Source organism: Rattus rattus, chromosome 2 (genome assembly GCF_011064425.1).
Source record: "Rattus rattus isolate New Zealand chromosome 2, Rrattus_CSIRO_v1, whole genome shotgun sequence".
NCBI classification, from domain to species: domain Eukaryota; kingdom Metazoa; phylum Chordata; class Mammalia; order Rodentia; family Muridae; genus Rattus; species Rattus rattus.
This window is the reverse complement of record NC_046155.1, coordinates 57277340-57294013: the sequence shown is the minus strand read 5'-3', so window position 1 is coordinate 57294013 and position 16674 is coordinate 57277340. Positions and strand designations below refer to the sequence as shown.

General features: G+C 49.7%; 1 protein-coding gene across 1 annotated transcript in view; it reads right to left on the bottom strand.

The window, feature by feature from the left end:
* Hspa12a (heat shock protein family A (Hsp70) member 12A) overlaps nt 1–16674 on the bottom strand; it is a 69876-nt gene that overhangs the window by 26040 nt on the left and 27162 nt on the right. Inside the window, exons 3-6 of the mRNA XM_032895033.1 lie at nt 7415–7500; nt 6590–6714; nt 3573–3759; nt 316–420 (exon numbers count right to left, since the gene is read on the bottom strand). Coding sequence (XP_032750924.1) covers nt 316–420; nt 3573–3759; nt 6590–6714; nt 7415–7500 — 503 coding nt within the window. The remainder of the gene's footprint in view (nt 1–315; nt 421–3572; nt 3760–6589; nt 6715–7414; nt 7501–16674) is intronic.

The following is a 16674-nucleotide window of genomic DNA, read 5'->3' as shown; positions in this document are numbered from 1 at the left end:
CACTGACTGCTCTCCCAGGGGTCCTGAGTTCAAATCTCAGCAACCACATGGTGGCTCACGACCATCTGTAATGGGATCCGATGCCCTCTTCTGGTGTGTCCGAAGACGGCTACAGTGTACTCATAAATAAAATAAATGAGAAATCCTTTTTAAAAGAAATCTTTAAAAACAAAAGCAACAAAAGAACACACTCGACTGTTCTAACCTCAGAGCCCACATGCTCTTGGTGCAGGCTACACCACCGCCTCACTGGCAGGTGCAGCAATCCGCAGATGGCCTAACCCAAGGCTGGCTGCCACCGTCCCTAAGGCTCACCTTCAGTGCCTGCTCTTTGAAGTACTGTAGGGCGTAAGTGAAGATCTCGAGGGCTTTGACTTTCTTGCCATTTGCCGCTGTCAGGTCTGTGTCCATGGTGAGGTCCTGGAGGGAGAAAGGTGTGACCGTGGTTAAGGAGAACCAACCGTGCCTTTGGTTTGCGAGCGGCTGTTTGGAGACCAGTGGAACCCTGCTTCCCTATGTTTAGAGAGACAGAGAAAATGTACTTCCCTATCCCCAATGAACCAGGCAGTAAAGCCTCCTTACTGTATTAAAGCTCTGGGGGTTCTCTCCAGGCCCCACCTTCACTGTGTCCTCCTTCCTTCCCTCCCTTCTCTCCCTTTCTAGGACCCTCAGGAACGGGAGCCTCTGGCCAATGGCGAGTCCTGGGAGTGGATGGCAGGTGCCAAGCCCGGTGCAGTTTACATGCAACTTCCAGACATAGGTCACCCTTGGGAGCTCTGTGACAGCAGCTTAAATCATGCCACTTCGCTGCCAAGCGGGATGCTAACGTGCAGCAGCCTCTCCTTCCGCGGCGAGCTGCCAGCCGAGTCACTAAAATAGAAGAGCTCCTATTTTAAGGCCGGTTCTGTCTAATCTGCTGAAAGCCAGGCAGGCATCGCTGCCTCTCTGGCCCTGCCAGAGGCCAAAGCCAGCTGCTGTACATGGATGGTCCTCTGAGAGAGGATACCGCGCAGAGAGGCCAGATGGTGGGTGGAAAGAGGTCATCAAAAAAATGATGAGAGGGTCTCCTGGGGGAGGGGAGAGGATGGGTGGGTGTGGAAGGAAGCCCCTGGACTAACCCACTTATTAGTCTCAGGAACGAATTAATCAGGCTGATGTAGGCTTGATAGCCAGGCTTTGCCTCTGTTTGGAGGCAGGGCCACAAGTTGCTAATGGGTCCGCGTGGAATATCCTAAACCGTCTGCTCATGCTCACCGCCCCCAGCCAGCACCCCATTCTCCCGATGCCCAGCAAGGGGCCCAGCTTCTAGACTCTTCTGCTCAGCCAGGCAGCGGAGTCCGGAGAAGCTACAGTTCGACCTGTGCCTCCATTGTCCCAGTCCCGACATCCAGCACTGGGTCCCATCGGGAAGAGTGCGTGAGTCCTTCTCAGCCAGGAGAAAGGCCACCTCCTGTAGGCCTGGAGCCCCGGAGGGCCGGGTGTCAGCGGAGGCGGTTTTCTTGCGAGCTCTGTGCTGTCTCCTCAAATGCTAACGGAAGCTACCATTCCACTAGAACTTTGCTTCCTCTTCGAACATCATGTATTTACAGCACTTTGATCCTTATGCCCCCCCCCCCCGTGGACACAATGTTGTAACTGTCTCCATTTCAGAAAGGAGTGTAAGCTGGTCCTGGTGGTGTGGGCACAGGAATGTTGGCTCGAGATCGATCCTTTGCTTGGGCGGTGATGAAGAGGAGCTGGTCCTGGCAGTGTTGGCATGGGGGAGCTGGCGGGCTGACCAGCTCAGCCACCAGCCAGGCCCAGATCCAGGCCTTTGAGTTGGCTCACCCCATCATCTACCAATCTTTGAGCTGCTGGAGCATGTGAAGGGGCCGGTCCTACAGACCCAAAGCTGCAGGATCTCCATGACACGGGACAGCAACAGGATGTCCAAGAGGAGTCCCCATGAGGACCCAGGATTGATAGTGTAGCAGAAGCCAGAGGCCTCAAACCAGACCAATGACTCATTGTAATGAACATTTGTAAGTAAAGTTGTTTGAGAAAAACGAGTATATACTCTTCGACACACTGTGGCGTGCCAAAGCTTCCACGTGAGATGGGGTTTGGGGGGAGGTGGGGGAGGAGGTTACAAGGGTGGAAAGCAGCTGTGGAGGGGCTGGGAAACGAGTGGGATTTGGGGTTCATGATGTGAAATTCACGAAGAATCAACAGAAATTATGCAAATAAACAAGTTTTTTAAAGGAAGCACAGTGAGGTCCAGCAAGATCATATGACTTGGACTAAGTGTCTTAGAGGAATCAGGGGTGGGATTGAAACCCAAGGCATGTGGCCAGAGTCTGAGGTCTTCGTCTAGTTTCTACCTTCCCCGTGAAGATTTGGGGTGGGGATGCCTGTTTGACCTGGGCAACTCACAGAAAACCGGCTTGCTCAGGGCTTTAGGAGAGGCCATTGGTCTGGTATTCAGCCCTCTAATGACTACCACACATACTTAGCCTCTTGCACCACACACACAGAGGGTGGTCTGTCTATTACTTCTGGTTTGCAGAGGAATTTTAATCCAGCAACATGGCTGCTCTGACAAGGGATCACATCCAAAGACTTTCTAGGTCTGTGTGATCTGGCCGGAATGACACAACTTTAATCCCTGTGGCTGGAATACATGCCCTTAGTACACAGCTTTAATCCAAAATAATGAAGGTAAGGTTAGTTTGTAGAAGCAACCATGTTTGAAAGTGACATCTAATTGAGGGGCAGACGAAGTAATGAATCAGAGATAGATTTGACAGAATAGTCAGAGATAGAATATGCCCAACTCTCACAAGAACAGGCAAGAAAGAGAGGCAACCTGAGAGAGCAGTGCAGAGAGAGGGAGAGGGAGAAAATGAATGGGATGGAGATTGGATGGGGGAAGGAGGGAGGAATGGGGGGAGGGAGGGGAGAGAGAGAGAGAGAGAGAGAGAGAGAGAGAGAGAGAGAGAGAGAGAGAACAGGTTGCAGGTGAGCAATTCAGTCAAAAGCCAAGAGAATGCTTGGAGAAGCACTTGGGCCAGAACAGGCTGAAATAAACCATCCAGTTCAGAAAGAGCTAGAAGGGGTGAGCTTATTCAGCAGTAAGCCTCTGAGACAACAGTTACATCTGGCAAATAAAAGATATTTTTACACTGGTTTTACTTCCAAACCGATCAGTTAATAGCCTCAGCCCTGACCCACACCTCCCCGACTTGGGTCTTCAGCCACGAGTTGGTCTCAGTGGATAGAGGGGCCCCTGATCTCCCAACAACCCCTTGGGCAGCAAGGGGGCAGTACCCTACACCCACGTCACAGCTGGGATGCTTTCTGGCCTGTCAGTTTCCTAAACAAAACACACAACTGAACACCCCCAACAACTCCTGCTCTACCCTCCACAGCAGGATGGACTGTGAGTCCACAAATGGAAGTGAGGAGCTGTGTCTTCTAGGGTCTCCAAGACCTAGTTCGGTGGTCATTAATCTCTGTAGGGGAAACCTGGGGGAACTCGAGTTGAAGACCCCCCTACACTGAGGTCCCTTGCCCTCCTAAAGAGGCCAACTCACCCCTGTGGTGTGGAGTTTCATCTTGAACTTCTCCAGGTATAGCCATTGCTTGGCCTCGTTGGGATCCAGGTCATGGTAGAAGTCCCTTGCAGCATATCCAAAGCTGTGGAACTTCCTCTCTGGTGTCAGCAAGATGGTGGTTGGGGTCTTCTGGTTGGAAACACCAGGGTCACCTCCTTCCCATCTCCTGTCACCAGAAGGAGAAGCAGAAGTTACGGGTCTTTGAAGACCCCGCTCTAGTAGGCACAGTAGAGCTGAGTCCCTGCAGCGTGTCTCTGTATCAACTGGTTAACCTGCAGACGCACCTCAGTCAGAAGGAGAAGAGACAAGAACCAGGTTCTAACTCAAAATGAGTTCTGCACTTGCCTTTCACTCCACGTTTACTGGGCAGCTACTGCGTGCCCCATGCGGGTGATACATGGGCACAGTGCTGATTATGCTTCCAATAAGCCAGAACCTGGGAGGTCATATGTAGGTTGATGTCATTGTGCAGGTGAAGGCAGGTACAGGATAGAACAAGGCCTGTCATTGGAGGAGAAGGAAGGATGGGTGGGAGAAAAGTTTTAGGGAGGGTGAGGAGGCAGGAGAGAAGAGGCAGCTGAGAGAACATGGCGGCGGATGTTAAGATTTCTCTCTGCACATAGATACAGGTTGTTATGACTACTCTTAAGGGATGGGTGTGTACAGGATTTTGCGCTGTCTAGATGGGAAAATTATATCTTATCGATTGGATCAGAGGGTATTGTGTGATGTGTTCTTTCATGTGGTGACTTAATTGAGTTCAAGAGAGGGTATGGTGGCTGCCACGGAATTGGGAAGCGTATGCCTGGCGTGGTGGAAACCAGGCAAGAGAGCTGTGAGTGAGGGCGGGGCAGCCTGACAGGATGCTGTGTTGGAATGGCTCATGGACAGTGGGTCAGAGAGTAGATGGGGCAACGTGGAGCTGCTGAGATAAATTAACGCTAGCCGGAGCCAGAGTTATCGAGATCACCAGGGTACGCTCAGGAACTGGTTCTGCTAGTTTTGTTTGTTTGTTGTTGTTGTTGTTGTTATTGTTGTTGTTTTTCACTGCAACATTTGCAAGCATTCGCAGCTGACACGAATACAGAGCTAGCCAGATTCCTCTTCTAAATAAGACAGGTATGAACAAATGCACCGAGATGTGCCTGACCGAATGGAAAGAGGGAGCCCAGGGACATGGCCTGAGGGTCCAGGGGAGGCAGAAGTAACAGCTGGTGGGACCCAGGAGAGAGGACTCAGGATAGAGCAATCACATCTCAAGAAGGAAGGTCACTTCAGGCTGCTTTAGGTGAGCTGGCCCAGGCGGTTAAGTGATGGCGTTAGTCAGGCTAAACCTGTGCACTCGAGATGTGCTGTGTGCACGAGAAGAGTGAGAGGTGGGCTGGGACAGCGGTGGAACAGGGCTGGAGAGATCTGTGAATGACAGGGAACAGGTGAAAATCTAACAAGGGATCAGGGATGCTGCTGTCCAGCACAAAGGCAGGTGTAGAGGTCAGGCCTAGCCTGGGGCAGAGCTGAGAGAGAGACTTAGGGAGGGAGAGGAAAAAGCCAAACAAGACCAGAGGACCAAGGCAGTCAATGGCTATGGTGCTGATGGGGAGGAGGGGGCTATAGGTGGGGAGCATCCAGAAGAAAGAGCACATGTATGTAACTGAAGGAGGGGCCCCGGACAGCTTCCACAGCTCAGCGGCAGCCACGCTGACAAGCTGGGGACCATCCTGGGCTGGCCAGTTGTAAACAGAGGAGGAGACACAGGTGGGGGCAGAGGAGGAAACAGGTGGACAGACAGACATGCAACAGGCAGGGCTGGGGTCGGCTCAACCCCAGAGATGTTTCCTTCTCCCGGACAGAAGGAAAAAGAAACGCTAGGGAGAAGGGGTGGGAAGGGCGGGCTGTTCATTTTCTTTGCTTCTTGGGGTTCCTTCCCTCCAGAAGCCAGGGCTGCCAGGAGTCCACACTGTCCCCTTCCTGCCAAGCGACCTGGGAACAGCCTTAGTGCCAGACACAGGCCCGGCCCAGTATAAGACAGAGTAGCTGCCGCCCAGGCTGAGTTCCAACCTGTTCTGAGCAGCACCACATCCAGCATGAAAAGGCCCTCACGGGGCAGACCGGTGCCTCCCTCCCGAGGGACCTCTGCTAAGATAGCTATGGCACCGTCTCTGGCCAGACTCCCAGTCAGGGTGCGTGTTACCCCACAGGCTAAGTGCCCTCGACTTGCTGTGAGTCATTTTGTTACCCCACAGGCTAAGTGCCCCCGACTTGCTGTGAGTCATTTTGTTACCCCACAGACTAAGTGCCCCGGACTTGCTGCGAGTCACTTTTTCAATGACTTTAGACAAATACTAACGCCTTACTCTGAGATCAATCAATTGCTGAATCCCTGGGGACGTTGTCCCACTGGACCCCAAGGACAGTGGTGTAAGAGAGGGCTGGACGGACTGCTGTGTGCATTAAGGATGCCCTAGAGCATTTTGGCTTCAGGGTCATGAGGCAGAGGTCTGCCCTTCTCTGCTTTCTCCGGGGGCTGGGTGTTTTCCTCGCAGGGAAGAGCTGGCACCTTCCTGCTCATATTTTTTTTTTTCGTGTATGCTGAAAATCCCATTCACAAAGAACACAGGAGGCAGACACCGCCTGTATCCCCATCTCTGGAGTGAGGAAACAGAGGTGTGGCAGGTTCAATAACTGCCCGTGGTCACACAGAAAGTGGCCCTTGGGTCACCTCCATCAGATACTATACAGGGAGTCTCCTGGCTTCTCTTACCCAGGTCAAGCCCTGGAGTCACTCTAGCTGGGATTCAATTGTACTGCACAACCCTTCCCCAAACTCTGTGAGAGTTAACCCGATGGGAGCTTGTAGTCTGGACGTTGGCAAGGAGCACAAGGAGTCCAGAACTGAATCCAGGGTGCTCTCCTGCACACAGGCGACTAGCCTACCCACAAGTCTGCACAAGTGTGGTGCCCAGCCCCCCTGGTGGCCCTCCCCCTGCCATACCCACCGCATCACATGGATACATTCTGGCTCCTTGGTAAAGCTGTAGGCATAGCCACTGGACGTGGTCCCAAAGTCGATGGCCACCACCACGAGAAAGGTCTGCTGCTCGGAGACGGGGTCAGCATCGTTCTGCAAGTGCAAGGGGAAGCACGGGAGGGTGAGGGCCAGGCCTCACCTTCAGGAGGAAGCCCCCACCCTGCGCAGTTTGGCATTCGCTGCAGGCAGACTGCCCTGCTCAGGCAGGCCAGCCCTAGCTCCCACCCAAAAGAGAAATGAAAGCAGCCCTAACTGGGGTGCAGGTCAATAGCCTGAGGCTGCCCCCTATAGATGCTAAGGGTGCCCCCTATAGGTGCTTCCCTTTATCTGCTGAGCATGCTGGCTAACTATGAAATGCTGCCATGGGCAGAAGCCCATGTCTCCTTGTGCAGACATGGTCTCCCCACTATTGCTGTACCCAGGCCTCTCTGCAGAACCCCTGCCACCACTCGAGGCTCTCAAGAGCTGATCCTCCTGTCTGCTCACACTACTCTCCAGGCTGATGCCTCTGCAAACATCAGGCACACCTCAGAAAACTTCCCAAGGCCCAGGATAGGAAGCAGGCTTGGTAGAGTACATTTGCTTCTACAACATCCATGTGCACACAACAGGGGGATGTGAGAAGCTGCCTAGAAAAGGCAGCTAACATATGCACACAGACACACAGACACACACACACACACACACACACACACACACACACACACACACACACATGCATGCTCCCCCAGAAGGAAGGTCACTTCAGGCTGCTTTAGGTGTGCACATGCACACGCACACACACATTTCTTACCAAGATGTGGGAAGGGGACAGAGGTGTTATTCCAGTGTCCCCGAGACTCCGTGCTGGAGATGAATATGCAGATGTGGGGGCCGTTTCTAAAAGGAAAGACAAAATTTAGCTTCTTAAAACTGAAGAAGGCCAGCCCAGGGAGCAGAAAAGAGGCCAGTGTGACTTTGTCCCTACACACACGGGTTCTAAAAAGTCTGCTACCACGATGAACAGGGCCGTTCCCAGCCAGGAAGGCAGGATGCCCCTGCCCAGGCCAGAACCCCTTGCTCTTGGCCTTTAGAACTGGATGTCCCTACCCCTTATCTCTAAGTGATCACCAGGTCTATCACCACCGCCCTCGCCTCTACCTCCTTTAAGCAGGAGACACGGCTCTGTTCCCAGAATGGCTCAGCTCTGGGCCGAAGGCCCTGTAATGCAGATTCCACAGTGGACCAGTGCAACCTGAGTCATGTGCAGGAGGATGCGCTGGTCCTCTTATCATCTTCATCAGAGCAGTGTGGCAGCTTGCAAGAGCCCACCCCAATAGGATGACAGTCCCTCAGAGAACAAGGGATTGGGGGGTCACAAGACCCTCACCTGAGGTTCCAAATCTTCCCTCCCAGCCTCTGCATAGGACTCTGCCCTAACTGCAGTGGCCTTGGAGGCTGGGGAAATGCTGGAGTAGAGTACACAGGATGGGGATCATTACGGGGGCAGCTCCTCTTGTGTGGCCATGGAGAAGCCATCATCCCATGCTGGGTGTAGATTTCCTAGGGTGGCTGCTTCATGGTCGCCCATGCTACATGTGTTTAATAACCACATTGGTTCCTCAGTCTGACCTTTAGGGGAATCATGTCACTGGAACTTCATGACAGAGAGATTACTTAGGTCTCCCCATAGAGGAGATGATTGCAATGGAGAACTCTGGAAGAGTATCTACAGCCCTCAGGTGGCAAAAGTGGAGAGGACACACTCTACCTCAGGGCTAACAATTCTTGTCCGTGGGATATGGAACATGAGAGCAATTCCCAGGGACAGCATCCAGTGACTGACTGACTGACCTATCACCTTCCACAGCACAAGCCCCTCCAGAGCGCAGTGGGCTCACATCGTCAGGGATGCTGGAGGTTTCCAACATTCAGGAGGGAAAAAGTAGCAGCCAAAAGGTAGCTGGGTTAGTTGCCCTGGCTCTGGGACTGATCTCGATAAGGTCAAACAGAAGGACAATGGCAAAGTGCATAGATGGCTTGTTGCCCCTGGCCCTGGCCCTGTTGCAATGATTTAAGTACAGACATTTGTTCTGCGGCAGTCTCAGGGGTCCCAAGGACAAGACACGCTGTTCCTGGTCAATGCTCAAAAGCTCTGCAGTGCCTTGGTGCCCACTGCCCAGGGCTGGCAGGGCCCCGAAGCAACCAAGCAAAGACTTGCTGACAGAGCTGCCAACCAATCAGGAAGACAACAGCCAGATGCTACACACCCATCGGTACCAGGAGCCAGGCAGTTCTCTGGAAACCCTGCTAGTTTAGTACACAGCTTAATTCCATGTGGGCGGAAGATGGGTTGGCTCTCTCTGGGAAAGGCTCTCCTCTCTGGGGGAGCATGAGGAATAGCTCCATCTGCTAAATCGCTTTCTGTTAATCCCAGCCTCTTGCAGAATTGTTTTTTTCTACTTGGTGGGAATTCAAACAGCATAATTCCAGTGGCTCCCGAGCAGGCTGAGGAGCGAAACAGACCGTGAATGAGAGAATGGGAGAATGTGAAGTTTCCCATCTGCAAGTCACTTCCTATCTGGGCTCGTGGCCTTTCTCTTCCCCAGAAGGCTCTGTGAGTTTAGGAGAATATGGTCAGCTTCATTAGCTATCAGAGACATGCAGCTCAAAACTACAATGACATCAGGGTGTGGTGGTGCACACTGTTAATCTGAGCACCTGGAAAGCAAGGGAATGTGAATCGCTGAGTTCAAAGCCAACTGGTCTACCAGAAATTACGATGAGATGCTACTTCACCCACAAGGATGACTACAATTTTTAAAAGGAAAGAAAAACAAGTACAGAAATTGGAAGGCTGCTGCCTTGCTGGTGAGATGCAAATGGGCCAGCTGCTGTGAAAACGGTTTGGCTGCTCCTCGAAATGTCATATGTAGGATGACTACGTGATCCAGCAACGTAACCAGTAGAGACTTGGAAACGGGCTCACAGAGAGGCTTGTATGTGAACGCTCACTCCAGCAGCATTCACGATAACCAAAGCTGGAAACACACCCATGTGCCCGGCCACAGAGGAAGGAGGACCGTGGTTCACCAACATGGTGGGATAGTATCTGGAACAGTGCAACCACGTGCTAAGGTGACAGCATTCCTACACATGCTGTAACACCAGTGAGCCAGGAAACAGTGGAAATAAGACAGACACGAAAGGGCAAATACTATGTAATTTCCCTAGCATGAACTATGCTGAACAAGCAAATCCAAAAAGACAGAAAGTAGGTAAAATGTGTCCAGGAGCTATTGCTTCAGAAGCCCAGAGTTCCTGGCTGGGCGATAAGAGTTTTGCAAATAGCTTGTGGCATGCTCAGCATTGGGAACAAAAACCATGCTGCTCATTAACTGTACATCAAACATAAAATTGTTTCAAAGGGAAGTTCTGTGTTAACGTATACTCTACCATAATAAAAATATTCATTAAGCGCTCATCTTGGGCTCGTGATGTACCTCAGTTAGCAAAATGCTTGCCTAGCATGCACAAAGCCCTGGGTTTGACCCCCAGCACAACCGAGTGGCCCACGCCTATAATCCCAGCATTGTGAAGGTATATAGGAGAATCAGATATTCAAGGTCATCCCCAGTTATTTAGGGAGTTTAAGGGCAGCTTGGACTACCTAAAGGCCTTATCTAACAACCAAACATCTTGTTTATCAGAGGACACGACCATTCCTGTTCCTATTAGTGCCCATGTCCGCTGCTCTTGAAAAGAGAATGAGGTAAACTTGTCTCCTCAGCTATCCTGTGGAATACCCCCAGCTTTGCTTATTTCCGAGCACGGGGAGCCTCTTTTATAAAAGCCAGAGGAGGACTCGTATCTCCACACTGGGGCCCAGCCAGGCAACCCTTACCCTGGTCGTGATTCCATCCTATACGAAGCCCCCGGGGCAACCTCGGGCAAGTTGCCATCCACCCAGGAGCCACCCTCTCTCCACCTGCTACCTCCAAGGCCTGAGGCCGTGTCCACACTTGCACAGAAGGTCTTGGAAGATACCAAACATCTAATTGCCCAGAAAATCTGGTGTTGGCAATTAGCAGACAAGCAGCCTGCACAGGGGCTGCACACAGCCTGCTGCTGCCTGATCCTGATTATCTTGTCACTTGGTCCTTCTCGAGCTTTGTTTATCCTGTGACATGCAGAGCAGCACGCATCGAGCCATGCGCTGAACATGCACGGGCTTTGGGACCTCAGGGGACACCGGGATACACTGAGGGCAAAAATCAAGGATGGCGGAGGTGGGTCCTGTCCTCCCCTCCCCCGACACATATGGCACGGTATTGAACAAGTCATTTGACTTGCTGATCACTTTCCAGGCCTAGAGGCAGCCGAACTTCATGGACTTCTTCCATCGGAAATTAAACTCAGCCGCACTGTGTAGACTTCAAACTGATCTGCATAGACGGGGAGGAGGGAGTGGTGACATTCTCATAGATAGGTGCAAAACTGAGTTTTAAACCTCTTGGGGGAAATGGAATAGCCCCACTGTAATCCCTGAGGGTACCGGGGGAAGCTTAAGTCTGCTGCACTGACAGTCCCAACCAGGACTGACTTTCTGAGGGTACAGGGGGAAGCTTAAGTCTGCTGCACTCACAGTCCCAACCAGGACTGAGTTCCTTTGTGTTGTACACAAGTCACAGTAACTAAACATACACAAAAGGACAGTGGAGCTTGAAATCTTTCCCGATAGATGGAAGATAACAGGCAAGAGAACTGGTCTAGGAGAGGCTACGGGTATAGGGAACACGAGTTTGTCTCTGGCTTTTGCTTAGACCAAGGTCATCTGCAAAAGGAAATGCCAGGTGTCACCAGTTCATGCTGCTGTCCAGTGACAGCTCCGTAGGACACGAACTCAGACAACAATCGTGACACCAAAAGCTCAACCTGTGGGAAGATTCTTAGTAATGGTCTTGGAGGAAAAGGAAACTTAGCTCAGCTGTAGAAACAGGGAGGGAGACCGCTGAAATATAGATTAAAGGGAAATGCTTTACTAGGAAGATGGCCAGGGCCAGAGCTGAAAAACCTAGGAATCTGGAGAATTACATGCCCGTGTTCCCGCTTGTAACTGTCCAAGGCTTGTCCCATAACACCGTGGGTGGATTGGCTTTCTGTGGCCATGACAGAATACCTGAGATTATCAGCTGAGAAGTCAGAATGGTTTATGTTTGACTTACATCTCAGAGGATTGCTTTGGGTCTGTGGTGGGCATAGTCATGGTGAGGATGTGTGGTGGAGGAAGTCCACTCATCTCTACGCCAGGAAATACAGACAGACAAACAAACAGATAGACACACACCACATATACATACATGCACACACCATACACACACACATACATATTTGCACACACCACACACACATACACATACCACACACATACACATACCACATACATACTACACACCACATACACACCACACACACACCACACACACCACATACACATACACACATGCAGACACCACACACACACATCACACATACATAGTACACACACATACACACACCACACACACTCCACACCCACATAGTATACGCACACACCGCACATACACACACCACACACACATACATACACACACCATACATGCACATACCATACATGCACACACCACACACCACACATATACACACACATGTACACATAACACACACATAATACATACATATACCACACATATATCACACACCACATACACACACCACATATATGCATACACCACATACACATACACACACACATGTGCATGCACACACACACACACAGACACAGTGGTGCAGGGGAGGGAAAAGCTCTCAATGTCTCCTTCAAAGGCTCCACCTGATCTAACTTCCCTGAAGTAGGTCTCACCTCTCACAGGTTCCACTGTCTCCGGTAGCTTTGGTAGGAACAACAGAGGAACTAGATAGTTTAAAGCCCCAGGAGTTAGAAAGACGGGGACCATTTCAAAGATACAAACCAACTGAAAAACCCTGGAGAGGCTGAGAGGAAGTGACCCTGGTGCTTTCTCGTGAATGGGAATTTAACTGTTTAGTTTCCTACATTAATAATTGTAGGTAACTTTCTTTGTGTGATACTAAGAATTGAACCTAGAGCCCCACAAATGCCAAAAGTGCTCTCTCCCACTGGGCTGTAGTGTCAGCCCATGTTTCAGATAAGTTAGTATCACCCTGGTCTTATACAACTAGGCATATAGACTATCTTTAAAAAAAAATACTTTAGTGAATATTAAATCTGGTTCAGGATCATGTTTGTTGGTTCACTTAAAATGACTTTTGCAGCACAGAAGGGTGTTGGAAATCAAAGTGTTTATGCAGCAAAGTAAGCAATGAGCAGATAGAAGTACGCTGAACCAGTGAGTCTCCGGCTACAGGACTCCTTGGAACCTGAGCCTGGCACGGGGGGTGGGGGTGGGGGGCTGGAGCAGCTACTTAGTTTGACCCTCATGGTTTGCTGTAATGGCTAGGGATTAAAATATGGGCTTCCTCTGGTCCCAGCTACAAAGCGAGGCACATAAAACAGGTCGCTTTTATTTGCTCCCTCTAATGGCTTTCATCAGAGCCGCACTCTTAGGATGAAAATAAATAAATCAAGTCTTGTGAAGGGAGTCGTAATTCATAAACTTGCTTGCTGTCCTTTGTCTCCATTGGGGACATTAGTCAGCAAATGGCAGAAGGCCAACCCCCCCTGCAGTGCAAGGTACACAGAAATCGATCTCGCACCCCAAACGCAATGCTTTTGATGATGAAGATGGAGCCACTGTGCTAGCCTTACACTGTGGAGCTCCAGACTCCTACGAGATGTGACAGGTGGTCTCATCACAGGCTTTCCTCCCTGAGAGCTCTCTTTGCTGACTTGTGGATTTATGTTTCTATTAAATAAACGGTCCTTTCCAAAGGTTCACAACTTTAAAAATGCAATAAACATACACATGCACATACGCATCATATACATATACATCATCAACATACAACACACACATACACACCTACATATACATCATAAACATATAACATACAACACACACATACATATCTACATATACATCATCAACATACAACACACACATACACACCTACATATACATCATAAACATATAACATACAACACACACATACATATCTACATATACATCAACATACAACATACATATATGCACCTACATATATATCATAAATATACACCATACATATACACATCTATGTGTACATCATATACATATACACCATAAACATACAACACACACCTACATATACATCATAAACACACACCATACATATACACATCTATGTGTACATCATATACATATACATCATAAACATACAACGTATACATACTTGTATACATATACACATACATATTCCATTTCTTCTTTCCTGGGATGACAGGTATTAGCTTAAATCAAAGCCTATGTGAAGAAGCCTGTTCCTCCTCTCCTTAACACCATCTCTGCAGTAACATCTTGGAAAACTGATCTGCTCAAGGTCATGTGTAGGTTACTGGGAAATGTCTTTTGGGAAGGAGGATAAAAAAAAAACCCTTTTTTATTGCCCTGGAACAAGCTTCATGGCTAGCTGAACTAATGCATTATACCAGGCTGAAGTTCCATCTCAGTAAATAATTGATGGATTTTTTTTAATTAGCATGGTTGATGTCCAGAGTAAATGGAAATTTTATTAGCATGAGTGGGGAGACCCTCTCGCTACAGAGAACCCTTAATATAAAATAACTGCCCTCTGGATAATTATGGAAATGAGCACTCCATGGTTGAAACCCAAGTATCCAGTATGGGCCAAATGGGGGCTGTGACAATGGTCTGCCTCTTCTAGCAACCCTCCCTGCTTCCCGGACAGTCCAAGAGATAAGACCGAGAACAGTGAGGTCTCCCCAGTCAGTGAGTTCCCAGAGATCCTCGGCTGGGTAGCGCACTTTCTCCATTGTCCAGGTTGAAATGTGTGTTCCTAGGCCTTCAACTTGTGCCTCGCCATGTGCAGGCAACTTCTGGGAGAGGTGAGGAAATGCTTTCTAGACCAAAGCTTACATAAATCAGACTCAGCAACCATACATCATCCAGCCACCAGCACCCTGCATTTAGAGAATCTCCATGCATGGTCTCAAGATAGTTCTGTCCACCAGCTTCCCACCCCCCCCCCCAGCCCCTGCCATGGACTCTGTTCCACTGGCTGAGGTCAGGTCTTGCTTCCTGTCTGATTGTCCTTGCACCTGACATGTCACAGGGTTACAAATGTTGGATAGCTGAATAGTTGAATGGACTGGTGAATAGACAGATAGAAGAGCAGATAGATGTGTGTGTGTGTGTGTGTGTGTGTGTGTGTGTGTGTGATGGCTAGGGTTAATGGCCATCTTCATGGAATCTAGAATCACCTGGACATGCCTGAAGGCAGTGATCTTGATTGCCCTAATGGAGGTGGGAAGACCAGCTCCTCTGAGGGTAGCACTACCCCCTGGTTGTGACCCTGGGATGAGTCAGTGGAGAAATGGAGCTGAGTAACCAGCATTCATCACCGCTGCTCTCTGCTTCTTGAGCGAATACAATGTGACCAGATGTTTCAAGCTCCTGCTGCCATGATTCCTGGCATCCTCAAACTCTGAACTGGAATAAAGTCTTTCTCCATTAAGATGCCTTTGTCAGGGTGTTTCATCACGGCAACGGGAAACGACACTAAAACAGATGGATAGATGGATATTTATGTGTGCCCAGGAGCGGATCTGGTGACTATTATCCACAGACTTGGGGCAACAATGAGGTCCTTCCCAACTGAGGCTCCAACCTCTCAGTCAGTGTATTTGGAATGCACCTGCCAGGTTGCCACTAAAATGTAGAATCAACTCTCAAATCAGCCAGATATGCCTCTCTCCTCAGACACTCTTTTTACCAGAGGAATCATCATTGTTGTCAGACAAGAAGGTCCTCTCCTCTCATCTCATTCCTCTCCTTCCTTCCTCCCTCCCTCCCTCCCCTCCCTCCCTCCCTCCCTTTTCTTCCCTCCCTCCTCCCTCCACCCCTCCATCCCAAGATCCATCACTTCTGTTTCTTACACCTCTCGTTTCTTAGTTCATGTTCTGCAAAGTTACTACCACAGTCTTGCTCCAGACCCTCTTGGCCTTGATCCTGCTTGGTCCTGACAGTGCAAGCCACACCCACCTTGCAGTCAGTTAAAATACCCTAGTCAGAGCTGAGGTCCCTCTGCTTCAGCAATCCTGTCAGGGGCTTCCTAATGTGTAGTCCAATGAGAGAGAGCCCTGTCTACTGATAGCTCTCACACTTCAAAGCCCACCACCCTCCATCTAGGGCCTCTTCTGTGTCTAACCACACCACATCTATCCAAGGATCCCAGAGCACTTTGCCTGATTGGTTCCTCTGCACAGGAGAGTATCCTGCTTCTTTAGTGAGACAACCCTGCCTGGTCCTCCAGGCCTCATCCTCCCAAGTCAGCCCTTTTGGTTTGGATACCAGAAGAAAGGACTCTGCTTCAAGGAACTGGCAATGTTCAGGCGCCAGCAATGCTAAACTGGGTTTCTCTAAGAAACAACCACAAGGAAAAAGCAAGGGTTGGGGACATGGATGAGAGGTTCTCAGCCTGATGGGCATTAGCACTCTCCAGAGGGCTTATTAAAGTGAATGCTTCAGCACAACCCCCACTCCCCCAACAGGTCTGAGGCACTAAATGTGAACCCACAGGAAGTTAGTTCCCAGGGTCTGACTTAGCAACCGACAACCAAAGGCTACTGCTTTAAAGAACTCAGAACACATCAACCACAGGGATCGCAACCTGTGCATTCTTCCGGGATCATAATGTTTTTTTTATAACTCATGAGATGAGCAATGTAAACATTGATCAAATATTGATGATGTTAATTAAGGGTGTATTATTCAGAGTGTAGTTGTAGAATCCTTCAAAAAAAAAAAAAGATGCCCTTCAGGGAGACAGCCTCAAATATTCACGGATGAAGGAATACTTGACTAGGAATTGGGCTAGAATGATATGGGAAGGTGTGTG